This window comes from Chaetodon auriga, chromosome 3, assembly GCF_051107435.1.
Source record: "Chaetodon auriga isolate fChaAug3 chromosome 3, fChaAug3.hap1, whole genome shotgun sequence".
In the NCBI taxonomy this organism is placed as follows: Eukaryota; Metazoa; Chordata; class Actinopteri; order Chaetodontiformes; family Chaetodontidae; genus Chaetodon; species Chaetodon auriga.
Window position 1 is genome coordinate 29,438,403 of NC_135076.1, and position 14,015 is coordinate 29,452,417.

Below are 14,015 nucleotides of genomic sequence, written 5' to 3' on the forward strand. Positions count from 1 at the left end.
GATATTCACATCAGGTCAATTTGTAAGTTGTATAATCTACATTTCGCGCCTCTTACAAGCGATAGGAGCTGTACGGGCGCATCTCTGCACCCCGTACGTGTGTTTTTCCCGGGTTAGGAGGGAAGAAGTTATGACGTCGTGACGCAATCAGGAAACGCTCCGAAGGCTAGATCGTCCCATTTAGCGATAGTTGATGCGGCCGACGGAGGATCCTCTGAAGGACCCAGCCTCCAGAGACCGTGTAGGCTGGGTCCTCCGAAGGATGCAGCCCCTGAATTGGGACACAGCTTGTGTTCTTGGCCTGCACTTCTTCTTCTTCTTCTTCTTCTTCTTCTTCTTCTTCTTCTTCTGTGGATTGCCCAGCAGTCGCCTCCTCTGACAGATGAAGGTCATCGTGAGGTGCCACCACAGCAAAAGCAGCATGTTAACTTTCACCCACAACCAGGATTCTTCTTCTTCTCTGGGTTTAAACTGTTTAACCGTCTTTTTGAAGGAGCGTTTGTGAGAATCTACCTTTAATAAAGACGTGAGAAACAGCACAGATTTAACTTCAACTCGATCAGCAAACACAACCAAAACAAACAGCTCAGAGTTTTTGTTCTGTCAGTTTTTTGGAGCGTTGTTGTTGTTGGAGGAGGAGGAGGAGGAGGTGATGGAGAACCCAGAGGAGACGAGCCAACGCCCCTCCGCAGCTGCTCCACCTCCCCTCCGTTAATTATTCACTGGCTGAGGAGGTCGGCCGTTTCTCACCTCCGCTCCTCCAGGATCAGAGGGCCCGGAGCCAGAAGGGCCGAGGCCTCGTCGCACCGTGTTCACCCGACTGGCAAAGCTGGCACGGCGAGCCGGGGGGGGGGGGGGGGGGCTCAATAATACATGAACCAGGACCGGCCAGAGGGACTGCAGGGGGGCCACCGGGGGCCGCAGAGTGTGTGAAGGTGCAGCGTCAGTGTGTGTGTGTGTGTGTGTGTGTGTGTGTCTTCGTGTGTGTGTGTCTTCTTGTTGTTGCTGTGACTTCCGTACAGCGAACATGGTCAACATTAAAGCGTGCAGTGTTAGCATTTAGCTCAAACTGCTGCGCTGACTGTAGACTCAGAGTCACATTTTATTGGGACAGAATTCGTTCAGACGACACGTTTACAGTCACATCAGAGGTGAACAGCTGATCTGAACGGGCTCAGAGAAACAGGCTGTTTTCAGCGCTGTGACGATGATTTTCAGCTGATCCAAGAGGCTTTTTAAAGAGTCCACTGAGCTGAAGAAGACATGAAGGAACTCTTCATCCTTCAGTTCAACACAAACATTCAGCATCAACACAGCTGGAGATACGAGCTTTTCACTGGACAGGAGGGAATCTGAACAGTAACTGTCAACTTGACCTCTGACCTTTCTGCACGGTGCGGACGGAGATGAAGAAGATCTGCGCGGGAGTCTCATTGTCCAGGTCGCTGAGGGTGAAGCGGAAGCTGTCGTGACCTTTGAACCCGGCGGCGTCGGTGGCGGCGGCGTGCGCGTACCACAGACGGTTCATCTCCACGTCATCCTGCGTGAAGTTCTGAGCGGCCGACAGCTCGGTCCAGCCCGACGCCGTCTGCAGACAGTTCAGAAGAAAGACGACGCTGAGCCGAGCGTGACAATACGGACTGCAGTGAAACCAACGAGCTGAAGTCATCAGAAGAAACCTGAGGAAACGTCTCATTTCTGATAACGTCTGATGTGACTGTCCAGCACGTCTTCACACACACTCTGAATAAGTCATTACACTGTTTGTGTTTGTGAGGACTGAAATAATTCAGGCTGGATGTGAGAGTGAGACGTTCATGTTGGAGGAAGGTTGAATTATTCAGGCTGCGGGCGACTTTATCGAGACGTCATCGGAAATAAATTCCTCCCCGCGAGGATCCGAGCCTCACCTTCAGCTGCAGCTTGCCGAAGCGCGGCTCAGCGTTGAGGAAGTAGTACACCTGGTCCGGGGGCGTGTCCAGGTCCTCGGCCTCCAGGGCCACGCTGGAGATCACCCTGCGCTCACCGGAGTCCACCTCCAACCCGGCGTTCCTGACACACCAACAGAGATCACATGTTCACTGTAAACTCAGAGCTGAGACTAAGTTTTAGCTGATTTCAGTCACTTTTCTGGTTTAAACTGCTGAGATAAACACGAGAATCACTCAGAGAACAGGCTCAACGGTGACAGAGCAAACACAAAGTCAAACAAAAGACACTGAAAATCAACAGTTCTCGATGTTCCACCAACATAAACAACAGGAAGTGTGTCACGGATGTGTTTTTGACCAAAGGAAAAACTGCGTTTTCTGCTCCGCCCTGTTTGTCTGACGGCTGATCTCAGCTGATCTTTGCATCCTTCTTTCCTAACAGGAAGCAGCCATCAGCGGTCTCTTCATGGACCACCTGACCGCGGTCACGTCCTCTTCATGTCCACGTCTGTCCCTCTCTGAGGAGCTCTGTCCTCCAGACTCCTTCAAACCATCTCACCCACAAACCGTCCTATCAGAGGTGGCCTCAGACGTCCTGTTCGTCTCTTATTTTGTTTTTGTCTTATTTTGTTTGCAACATCTTTTTTTCTTTTTGTTTATTAGTAATTACTTCACTGACTGTTGTTCTTCTTTGTAGTAGTTGTGTGTTTCTGAGCTGCGTCTGCATGTATAAACTGTCCAATGATGAACCAAAGCAGGAAAATAAACCCAGTTCTCCTTTAAATACGGTCTGATGTGATGGAAGAAGCTGAAAGTTTGTGCGCGAGCAGGTTTCTCCAGCGGGATCATGGAGATCTGGTGTGGTGGTGGGTGGTGTTGGGTGGGTGGGGGCGAACATCACAAACCGTCTGGCTGCTTCCTCACTCGTAACTAAAATCCACGCAGGAGAGAAGCTGCCACGTCCATCCTGCAGGAACGCAGAAACAAGGAGGCCGGCATCTGCCAAGTCTCTGCGTTACTTCCGCCTCAGCGGCCTTTACAGCGCCGGCTCGGCCGTGCCAGCGCACCCACGCACACCAACAACTGATCTGGGGACAGGGTGGGGGGTGGGGGGGTTGTGGGGGTGGGGGGGCACGAGGAACGCAGTCAAGGATGCAAACTCCCCGTCACTCGTTCAGATATTATGGGTGGGGTCACAGATTTGCTCTGTAACCGCCCACTCAAGCAGAGCGACCTGCCACATGTGCACAGGCTACACCCCCCGACTCCCCCGCCTCCCCTCATGATAATTACACTAAATTCCTGCTGATACAAGTCAGAGCCAGAAAATGACTAATTAAAACATAAAACAATTAATTAAAGCAAATCACAAACATTTAACTCATCAGTGGCTCCACATCACAAACAATGTCATACAGAGGTACACACGTGAGGTATTTGTAGTTTCACTGAGTACTGCCATTGTATATTTGTACTTCTATTAAAGTATATTTCAGAGGAAAATGTGGTTCTTTTCATGCACTCCATTTCTCTGACAGCTTTAGACTCACATTATTAACGGCTGATGCCTTTTTGATCACGTTTTCTTGCTGCAGATACTGTTTGCTGGTTGTCTTTGAGCTCTATCAGCTGACACCAGTCCTTCTTCAAACGTAAACAGATCAAATCAAAAACGGGATAATAAATAATACCTGCAGGTAAAAAGCAAACATTTCTGCATCTACGCTGAAGCCTTTGAAAAACTCCTCACGGTCTCGCTTCCAGAAATGTCGTCCTAACAAGCATCAAACATTAAATCCTCATATCAGCTGTCAGAATCTGTGTGTGTGTGTGTGTGTGTGTGTGTGTGTGTGTGTGTGTGTGTGTACTTGAGCAGCCGCGGCCTCTCGTCGTTGACCGGCAGCACGGTGACCTGAGCCGTCCCCTGGACTGTGTGGACGCCATCTGTCAGCCGCAGAGCCACGGCGTCCTTCAGGGTTTCTGTGTCATCGTGCATGTACACGATCTTCATGCCTGCAGAGGGAGGAGGGGGAGCACCAAGGGGGGGAGGGATGAGGAGCCAGGGAGAAGGAGAGCAGGTGAAAGGGAGGGCAGGGAGGAGGAAGAGGAGCAGGAAGGGGGAGGAGGAGGACATATCATGAGTTATGAATGCAGAGCTTTACTTTACTTTCCCATTCATTATTTTTTAATTCCATTAATTTGTTTGAAAATAAAATAAATATTAAGTACTGAACAGAAACGCTGAGCTGCTGGTGGCGTCATCAGAGAATCACATGATGCTAATATTCATGGATTTTGTCATTCCTGATGTTTTTCTGACTCATATATCGGAAAAACATGTTTTAGCATGTTTTATGGTTCCAACGTGCTTCGTGTGCTAACAGGAAGTTTAATGTAACCATGGAGTCTGTGATTTAGGTGTAGGCTAACAGTTCGAGCTCCGTCTACATATCTCTACATTTTGTTGAATTTAAGGCATGAAAACAGCTAACTTCTAGCTATTAGCGCCTAACAGTTAGTTTCTAGCAGTTAGCTTCTAGCTTTTCTTGTTTGCACTGTAACCATGGAAAAAAAAACCATTTCTGGATCACTTTTGATAATGGAAAAAAGTTGAAACCTGAATGTCTGGCAGGATGTCAAGTAACAATATTAATAATATATCAGAGACACGAGAGATTAGATTACCACAAACAGTAAATGTGTTGTGTGTGTGAAACGCCTGTGTTCATACTTGAATTGTGATTGTGTGAAGAAGATCTGCGAGTTTTGAAAAGCTTGATTATAAATAATAACTGATAAAAAACATTCAAGACAAAGTCACTGTCTTCTTGTCTTTATAATGTAAAGAAAACAAAGTTCTGTAATGACTCGTCAGGCTTTTCGTACCTCGTACTGAAGGTACTTTAAGAACAGTGTTGTACTTTAATAGTGCAGCAGAATTTTAATTGTGTCAATGCAGCCATTGGTCAGTGATACAGCGACCTGTTGGTGTCACTCTCACCCTGTCGGAGCTCCTGCAGGGTGAAGGAGGTCACGGGGAGGCTCCTCTGCAGGAGGTCCGCTCCCATCTCCTTGTAGCGGCTCATCTCGGTGCCGTAGATGCCGTTGATCAGGCTGCCGTGAGCCGGCTGCTGCACCACCGTGAAGGTCAGGACGTCCAGAGGGGCGTCCAGGTCGAAGCCGTTCAGTATGGACGGAGTCAGCTCCCTCATCCCGCCCTCCTTCACCTGCAGGAGGCGCAGAACAAGACAAACTTCATGATGGAGGAAAAATGTTGAGACAGCTTTATTACTCAGATCTTCATCAGGTGAACGTACGGTGAAGTTGGCGAGCAGCAGTGAAGGCGTCTCGTCATTGGCTGGATTGATGATGATGTAGAAGGGGACGGGGGCGGAGCGATGCAGCCCATCACTCACACTGATGGACAGCTGGTCGACAGTTGGCTCCACCCCTTTGCTCTCTGATTGGACGTAGTTGATGAAACCAGAGGTCAGGTGCACGAGACTGAAGGATTCTGGGAACAGAGAAAAAGTTCAGGTCAGATGTACGCTAAACACACACACACACACACACACACACACACACACACACACACACACACTGACCGACTCGGACTCCCGCGTTGCTCTTCTCGGAGCCCGGCGTCGGCAGCGTGTTCTCCAGGAAGCCGTGCAGAGGAGACGTCTCCAGGTGAAAGGTCAGCTGGTCGGGGAGGCTGTCAGGGTCCGAGGCTCCCAGGACCCCCCCACACAGACAGGCCGAGGAGCCCTCGTCCACCACCAGCATGGACTCACCTGGACCAAGACGCACAAAGTAAAAATACAAAGGTACAAAGTAATACCATGTAAAAGTACTGCATTGAAAATGCTACTACATCCATCACTTCATCACTTCATCCGTTCATCCATCCATCCCTCTATCCGTTCATCCCTCCACCCATCCATCCCTCCATCCATCCACCCATCCCTCCATCCATCCCTTCATCCCTCCATCCATCCATCCATCCGTTCATCCATCCATCCCTCCATCCATCCATCCATCCATCCATCCATCCCTCCATCCATCCCTTCATCCCTCCATCCATCCATCCACCCATCCCTCCGTTCATCCATCCATCCCTCCATCCATCCATCCCTTCATCCCTCCATCCGTTCATCCATCCATCCCTCCATCCGTTCATCCCTCCATCCATCCATCCATCCATCCACCCATCCCTCCATCCATCCCTTCATCCCTCCATCCATCCATCCACCCATCCCTCCATCCATCCATCCATCCCTTCATCCATCCATCCATCCATCCCTTCATCCCTCCATCCATCCATCCACCCATCCCTCCATCCATCCATCCATCCCTTCATCCATCCATCCATCCACCCATCCCTCCATCCATCCCTTCATCCCTCCATCCATCCCTTCATCCATCCATCCATCCATCCCTTCATCCATCCATCCATCCACCCATCCCTCCATCCATCCCTTCATCCCTCCATCCATCCATCCACCCATCCCTTCATCCATCCATCCATCCATCCACCCACCCATCCATCCCTTCATCCATCCATCCATCCATCCCTTCATCCCTTCATCCCTCCATCCGTTCATCCATCCATCCATCCATCCCTTCATCCATCCATCCATCCATCCATCCGTTCATCCATCCATCCATCCACCCATCCCTCCATCCATCCCTTCATCCCTCCATCCATCCATCCACCCATCCCTCCATCCATCCATCCATCCATCCACCCACCCATCCATCCGTTCATCCATCCATCCATCCATCCATCCACCCATCCATCCGTTCATCCATCCATCCATCCATCCATCCATCCATCCATCCGTTCATCCATCCATCCATCCTCTCGTCAGCTGTTAATGAATCCATCTCAGCCATCTTCGTTCACACTGCTGTTAATTAACAAACAGTCACCTCTGGACCTGAGTGGATTATTGCTGTAATCCATGTGTGTGTATGAAATGTGTGTGTGTGTGCGTGTGTGTGTATACACATTGTGTGAGTGTGTGTGAGCGTTAATGATGGACAGTCCTGGATCTGGCTGATAAACTAGCGTCCCTCTAAATGAAGAAACAAGGTAAAGCCGGATTCCTCTTGTCTGGCCGCCTAATGCTCTTACTCTGCGTCTTTATTCACTGCTAATTAATTAGACCAAGAAACCACATGCACCCCTAACCCCCCCCACCCCAAACCCTGCACAGCCGGGCGGTGCTGCTGTTGAATGAATGCTGAGATATGCTGGCAGGATTAGAGAGTTATGCTGCCGCTGCTAGCGCTGCGGTAATCCGGCTAGCGAGGCGGCGAGTACACGACGCCTTTGTGACCGAGGACGCGCTTCTCTCTGCTTTTGTTTTGTAAAGACTCATTGTCCGCCGTCTCCTGGGGAACACACACACACACACACACACACACACACACACACACACACACACACACACAGAGGACAGTGATAATCTCACCCAGCTGTGTGTGTGTGTGTATATATACATGTAATACCAGCAGACAATAGGCAGATTTCACTTAAACACACCATTGCCAACCTCGTTAGCCTGGCTGACACACTGAGAACAAAACACACACACACACACACACACACACACACACACACCCACACACACACACACCCACACACACACACACACACACACACACACACACACAGGAATGCCAGGAAAAAAGACCCACAATGCAATGTGCAAACAATGAGACTTTGGACTGCAGATAGTCGCTCACACACTGCAAGAAACATGACTGAAACGATTCAGGTCTGAGATTTAAGTCAAAGTTCCACGTTAATGATTATTATTAATGTGTCGTTTCTATCGTGTCTAAAAATCTCATCAGCAGCAGGTGAGAACGCGACAGACGACTGTCTCCTCATCTGCCGCCTCCATGGTTAAAGTCAGATGAAGGAGACGGAAGGTCAAAAGAAAAAATGTTGGAAAGACGAGGTGTGATCGGGTCTGAACTACGTTTCTCCTCAAAGCTCAGCACAAACTGAACAGCTGAAACAGTCACTGGTCACTGTGGTCGTTCCTCCTTCTTCCAGAGTCTCAGTGTCTTCAGCAGAAACTGCCTCCAGTGTTTCTTGGCCGAGTCGGGCCGATGGACAGAAACAAAAAGAGGGAATACTGACTCAAACAGCTGAAACTCACTTGAATTTCACACATTTCAAACTTTTCCAAACGACACAAATGAGAGTTTAGTGTATTTCTTGATGCTATGATGCTTTTATCTTCTTGAATCTAGAAACCTTTCTGAAATACAAGAAAAACTGAAGAACATGAAGATCGAGTGATTTGATCTCATCAACACTGAAAATCTGAGAAACCTGCAGCGAGAGTGTTTCACCTGTTTCTGTCTGTAACAAGACTGATGCAGGTCGCTGCACTACCACCTAATATATATATAGAGGTATATATACTATATATACCTCTATATATATGAAGACACAATAACATGGACATTAATCTCTGTGCAGGAAACAATACAAAATAAATCAAATCAAATCAAATCTTTTAAGAAATGAAGATTTTACAGACGAACAAACAAAATGATTCCAGACTGATATTTTTTACAGTGTTCTGTAGTGTCTCTCTTTCTATAGTAGGGCTGAGATTCCTCTATCTCTTTAACACACACACACAGACACACGCACACACACGTGCGCACACACACACCACCTCCCAGTCATCCCAGTGTGAGTCCCAGTGGTCACTGGTCTCCATTGATAACCACAGAGCTCCTCCAATCCCTCTTCTTGGCTCCGACTCCAGCAAGAACTAACACCCTCCCCAGGAGAGGGGTGTGTGTGTGTGTGTGTGTGTGAATAAATATGGTGTATGCCCCCCCACACCCCTCCCAGCACAGAGTGTGTGTTGGGCTGATAGGTGACGGCGTGTCGTCGGGGTCAGAGCTGCTCCGCTGCATTAAGAGGATTGTCAGCGGTGAGCACCAGGAGGAGTCAGCACACACACACACACACACACACACACACACACACACACACACACACACACACACACACACACACACAGACACACACACACACGCAGCAGCTCAGCTGGAAAATGTTCTCAAATGTTTTTCTTAAAGAAAAGTTGGTGTTTATTTCAGCTCAGGTCTTTCTGGCTGGTGAGCACAGTGTTATCATTACCGACAGAGACAATGTCCCAAACTGTGAAAATGTCACCACGTGAAAGACCTAAAGACCTTTTGACGCCACATAGAAAGATGTTTAATGCCTGTTTCAAGGTCACACCGGCCAAAGTATGAAAAACAGAGAACAAACTTTTAATTTTAATAATTAAATGCGTCAATCTGTTTGAAAATTGGAAGATTTCACTTAAAAACTAGAGTTCTCATTTTACAATTTCAGCCAAGAAACAAGATTAAAGGCTTTTAAAACCTTCTTTGGCCTTTTTTAGTGCTTTTGCAGAGCTGAAGACCTGCAGACGCGACCTGAAGGAGGAGCCATCTTACCCAGAGTGACGGCGGGGACTTCGTTGTTGACAGGAAGGATGGTGATGTTGAGGTCGTACACAGGAAGTGTGCCGTGGAGAGGCACGGGTGGGGGCGGGGCGTCTCCGTGACAGCAGCCCTCTGTTCCTCCAGCCTCGCCGTCAGAGATGATGAGGGTGACGGTGTCAAAAGCCGGCTCAGGTCCGATCTCTCCTCCTGAACGCCAACATGAAGCCAGAGTTTCATTTCTGTTGAGCCAGAAAACGTTTTGTGTCCCTACGGCCGTGACGTCCCGTCGTTAGCTGCAGCCTGACTGTTAACGTTATTTAAAGAGTTTCTTCAGTTCCAATAAGCTGAACACATAACATGAAACACAGTCCTCAACATACGGACTGCACCATCTCACATTATATGACACAGTATCAGGTTTCCTGCCTCGTGGAGCTGGTTGGCCACCTCACGTGAAACAAAGACCACCTCTGCAAACACCAGGCTGACCTCCGAGAAGGAGCAGAAGTCAGCACTATATGAACCTGCAGGACGCCATGAAAACCATCTGCACTGTGATCAGGGAGCAGAAACACAATGGGAACTTCCCATAAAGATCCACATGAAGAAAAAAGCAAACAATATTTTTCCCACGTGCCATGAACACGGCGTGTCTCCCATGATGCTTTCTCACCTGTGTGGACATAGTAGATGTGTCCCTGCAGCAGGTCCTGCTGGGAGAATTTGTCCACGGTGAGTCCCGCTCTCTGCAGCTCCCCTCGGGCTGGACTCCGGGCCAGCATGTAGGTCAGTCTGGAGTCATCGCTGTCCTGGTCGGTCGCCGACAGGTAGTCCACCGTTACCTGGACACGCCCCCCCTCCTCACAGCTCAGCTCCCCCCGCAGACCCCCTCCCAGCTGGGGAGGTTCATCATTCATTGGCAGGACCTGAGGACGGCAGGAGGGGCGGAGGGATTTCCATCACTCACCATGTACCGTAAATTCTCACGTCTGTAATAATGGATGAGTCTCAAATCAAAGCCAAACAAATGAAGGCTGCACCCAAACAAAGGCCTGGTTCTGTCTGCCACTGAGGCAAACCAGAACGATGAGACTCTCTGGTTTCTGATGCCGTGACGTGGTGGAGAGTCTATGCTATCTGTGTTCTGTTGTGGACTCAAAGTAAGAAAAGAATGCGGTGAGAAAAGTACCGACAGAATCTTGTTGGATTCGTTCACTGATATGAATAAAACTGGCTGGAATAACTTTTCCATTTTTGTTCACGGAGTCAGCTGAACAGACCAAAATTCACATTTAATCCATGTGCAGGATCTGGTCACGACTCAGAAATCAGCCTGTCAGAATATCCTTCCATCATCGGGTCATCATCAGGTATCAGCTGATCAAAAGTAGAAATATTATACATAAACATTTCCTGCTGCTTCTGTCACGAGCCTTTGAGAAGAAAGAAGCACAGCAGAACTGAGTCAATATCCAAATATTGTATCATAACATACTGATATTTCCCACCATCAGCCCAAAGATCATAAGGTTAAAAACAAGAATATCCAGTGATGTAAGTACTACAAAATACGCCTGTCAAATATCAAACGTTGGACGTCAGATGCAAACAGGCGCTCTGACGTACTGAGAGGCAGTTTGTCACTCTCACAGGAAGCTGACTGATGATGTCCCGTCTGCTTTGACGGCAGGAAACTGACCTGTATCAGCAGCACGACGTCGGCTGAGTTCAGACCGTCCGTCACCTTCAGCTCGACTTCATCCTCAGTGGTCTCGGAGTCATCGTGGATGTACCTGCAGCACAGAGAGCCGTCACATGCTTATCATCCATCAGCACACTGTCACAACACAAAAGTTCAGTTCCAAAATGTTTAAGCTTTGCAAATGTGTGTCACTGTACATTGATTTATTTCAACAGACAACAAATACATCAGCTAAAACTGCAAAACTGTTGACAGAGATCTTAACAGAACATCACCACTGCAGAACAGACCGTTTATATACAGTTTATAACTTACGTGGATAATATAATTACTGTGAAACCTAACAGCACACCTGATTAACTGCAGGCTAGACTCATCTCACAGAGTAACAAACAATAAACTCACATGAACGTTGTTATTGGACAGAGGGACAGGAAGGCGCTCAGAGCTAACGAACCTGCTAACGGTCACTTAGCAAACTCTGTTAGCTTAGCGCAGTCAATCACACAATTTAATTAAAAGCCATGTTTGTACCGTGGACTAAAATGACTACAATAACAAATGCCTGCTAACCACATCTGTGCTGAGTTTGTCCTTGGACAGAGGAGCGTCACTTAAACTGGACGGTGGCTCACAGCTAAGAAGCTACGTTAGCTTCCTCCATTCTGGACTCTCCAGCTCTCAGTCCCCTCAAAGGTCAGCTCTGTCATGACGGCCAACCTACTGGTCAACGAACTTTGCCCGTGAGCACGTGCAGTAATTATGGTGATTCCATTGGAACGAACTGGATTCATCATGAAAGTTTGAAACGCTGGTGAGACCAGGCCTGAAAGGCAGGAAGGGGGCCCTTCAGGGCCAGTTTTTAGACTTACTGAAGTGAACTGAGGCTGCATGCCAGAGGAGAGAGCCAGAACACTGACGCCAACAGTTTCAGAAGATCTGTGAGCGCAGAGGTGAACTCACACAGAGACCAATCACACTCATACACCTACACTAAAATACCCACTTCCGAATCACAGGCCTGACTGGATGTGTGAGCTCCTCCTGAGGTTTTAGTTTATGTTAGTGTGGGTTCAGCTCCTGGATCAGTGAGCGCGGTGACATGAACTCTGTAAACAGAAAATCCGCTATAATCCAATCAAAGACACGCAGAATAACAGTTTACAGAGGAATCCAGTGCATGTGGCTCAGCGTTTACATGTCTGCAGTGTGTAATCATGTCACTGAAGGATGGAGCCGTCTAATTAGTGTTCGCTCTCTGTAATATTCTCACAGCTTTGATCGTGTTTGGTCTCCATGTAACTGCAGTTAGTGATCCAGCAAACCAGAACAAGAACCTCCCTTTGAATGACATCAGTGCATCACTGCAGAGCAGTTCACTAAAACCTGGGTCTCAGGTCTTCATCCAAAGTGACACTGAGGAAGACTCCAGGCCTGTTTAACACCACCATCTAAGCCACTGACGGTGAGGACAAACCCAAAGCAAGCACATCTTTGTCTGCTGCAAAGCTGCAAAAACACTGAATCCTACATTTCCCACAATGCAACTTCATCACATTTCTTCACCAGACTCTCAAGCCTGTCATCAGAAACAATGTTGATATTAAAGAGTAAAAGTCAGATTAAGTTCGATGCTGTTTTTTTACCATTTCAACAGGATCTGACATAAATTAGAAATGAAAGCTTCTCTCCAACATCACATTAAAGAATTCACAGTTTCTGGAGTCGACGTCACTATGACACCATCAAAGCTCCCCCACAGCCACAGAAGACACAGGGAAGAACGACCTCATGCCAAACCTCAGCCCTGATCTTAACCTAAGCCTGAGTCTGACTCTAATCTTGAAACCAGGTTCAGGGAGAACACCACCCCACGGTGCCTGACCGGAGTCGCAGTCCTCTCAGGTCCTGCAGGGTGAATCCGTCTCCCTGCTGCAGCGCTCGGCCCTGCAGCTCCAGCCGGCCGTGGTGAGCCGTCCTCTGGACCTCCACCCTCAGCAGCTCCTCCCGGCTGTCCCTGTCCTGAACCAGGAGGTGCTCCTCAGTCACAAAGGCCCCTCCACCCTCCTCCACCCGCAGCAGGTTGGTGAAGGCCTGACAACCACAGAGAGGATCAACCAACAAGGCTCAAAAATCTGGACATTCAAACGTTTTGAGGAGTTATGAAATCTACCTACGAGAGGAGCAAAGTGAAGGAGAACTTGACTGAATGTTCACTTCGATGGAACAGAACATTTAGAAGGTTAAAGGACAGAACGTCCAGTCAGAGATCATCATACATCACAACCACATCTACACATCCATCATTCAGAACAATCATCCTGGAGGCAACAAGAAGCTCCGTCTGTGTTTGACCTCTGACCTCTGGCGCCTGGTCGTCCACGGGGGTGACGGTGATGTTGAAGAGGAGGCCGGAGACGATGCCGCCGTGGTGGTCGCTGACGGAGAAGACGAACTGGACGAACAGCGGCTCGGGGCCGATGTCCTCCACAGGAGGCATGAAGGCCACTTTCATGTGGTTGACTGCATGCTGGGACAGGACAGGACACAGTAACTGAGTATATTTACTCGAGTACTTTTCTTCAATACAGTTTTAAGTTTCAGGTGAGTTACTGTCCAAACACTCTGCAGCCACCTGGTGAGGCCTTAGGTGTCACTCCACCCGTCAGCCAGAACGGAGACGTCTTCAAGAATCCAACTGAGGACGTCTGATCACCCCTGAGTACATGTACCCAAGTACTGCACTAAAGTCCAATATTGAGGTACTTTTACTTTACCGGAGTACTGAATTCTTCTGCTACTTTGTATTTCTACTCCACTAGACGACACTTCAGAGGGAGACGTTGTTCTTTAGGTCACATCACTGACATCTGAAGATATTTTGTGAAGGACTT

At 48.4% G+C, this 14,015-nt stretch overlaps 1 protein-coding gene across 1 annotated transcript in view; it reads right to left on the reverse strand.

Moving 5' to 3' along the window:
• The window catches only part of frem1b (Fras1 related extracellular matrix 1b), a 32,399-nt gene that overhangs the window by 8,688 nt on the left and 9,696 nt on the right, over positions 1 to 14,015 (reverse strand). The window contains exons 12-22 of the mRNA XM_076721986.1: positions 13,484 to 13,651; positions 13,007 to 13,215; positions 11,119 to 11,212; positions 10,093 to 10,345; positions 9,432 to 9,626; positions 5,537 to 5,725; positions 5,249 to 5,445; positions 4,933 to 5,158; positions 3,800 to 3,944; positions 1,911 to 2,052; positions 1,384 to 1,588 (exon numbers count right to left, since the gene is read on the reverse strand). Of these exons, the coding sequence (XP_076578101.1) occupies positions 1,384 to 1,588; positions 1,911 to 2,052; positions 3,800 to 3,944; positions 4,933 to 5,158; positions 5,249 to 5,445; positions 5,537 to 5,725; positions 9,432 to 9,626; positions 10,093 to 10,345; positions 11,119 to 11,212; positions 13,007 to 13,215; positions 13,484 to 13,651 (2,023 nt within the window). The remainder of the gene's footprint in view (positions 1 to 1,383; positions 1,589 to 1,910; positions 2,053 to 3,799; positions 3,945 to 4,932; positions 5,159 to 5,248; positions 5,446 to 5,536; positions 5,726 to 9,431; positions 9,627 to 10,092; positions 10,346 to 11,118; positions 11,213 to 13,006; positions 13,216 to 13,483; positions 13,652 to 14,015) is intronic.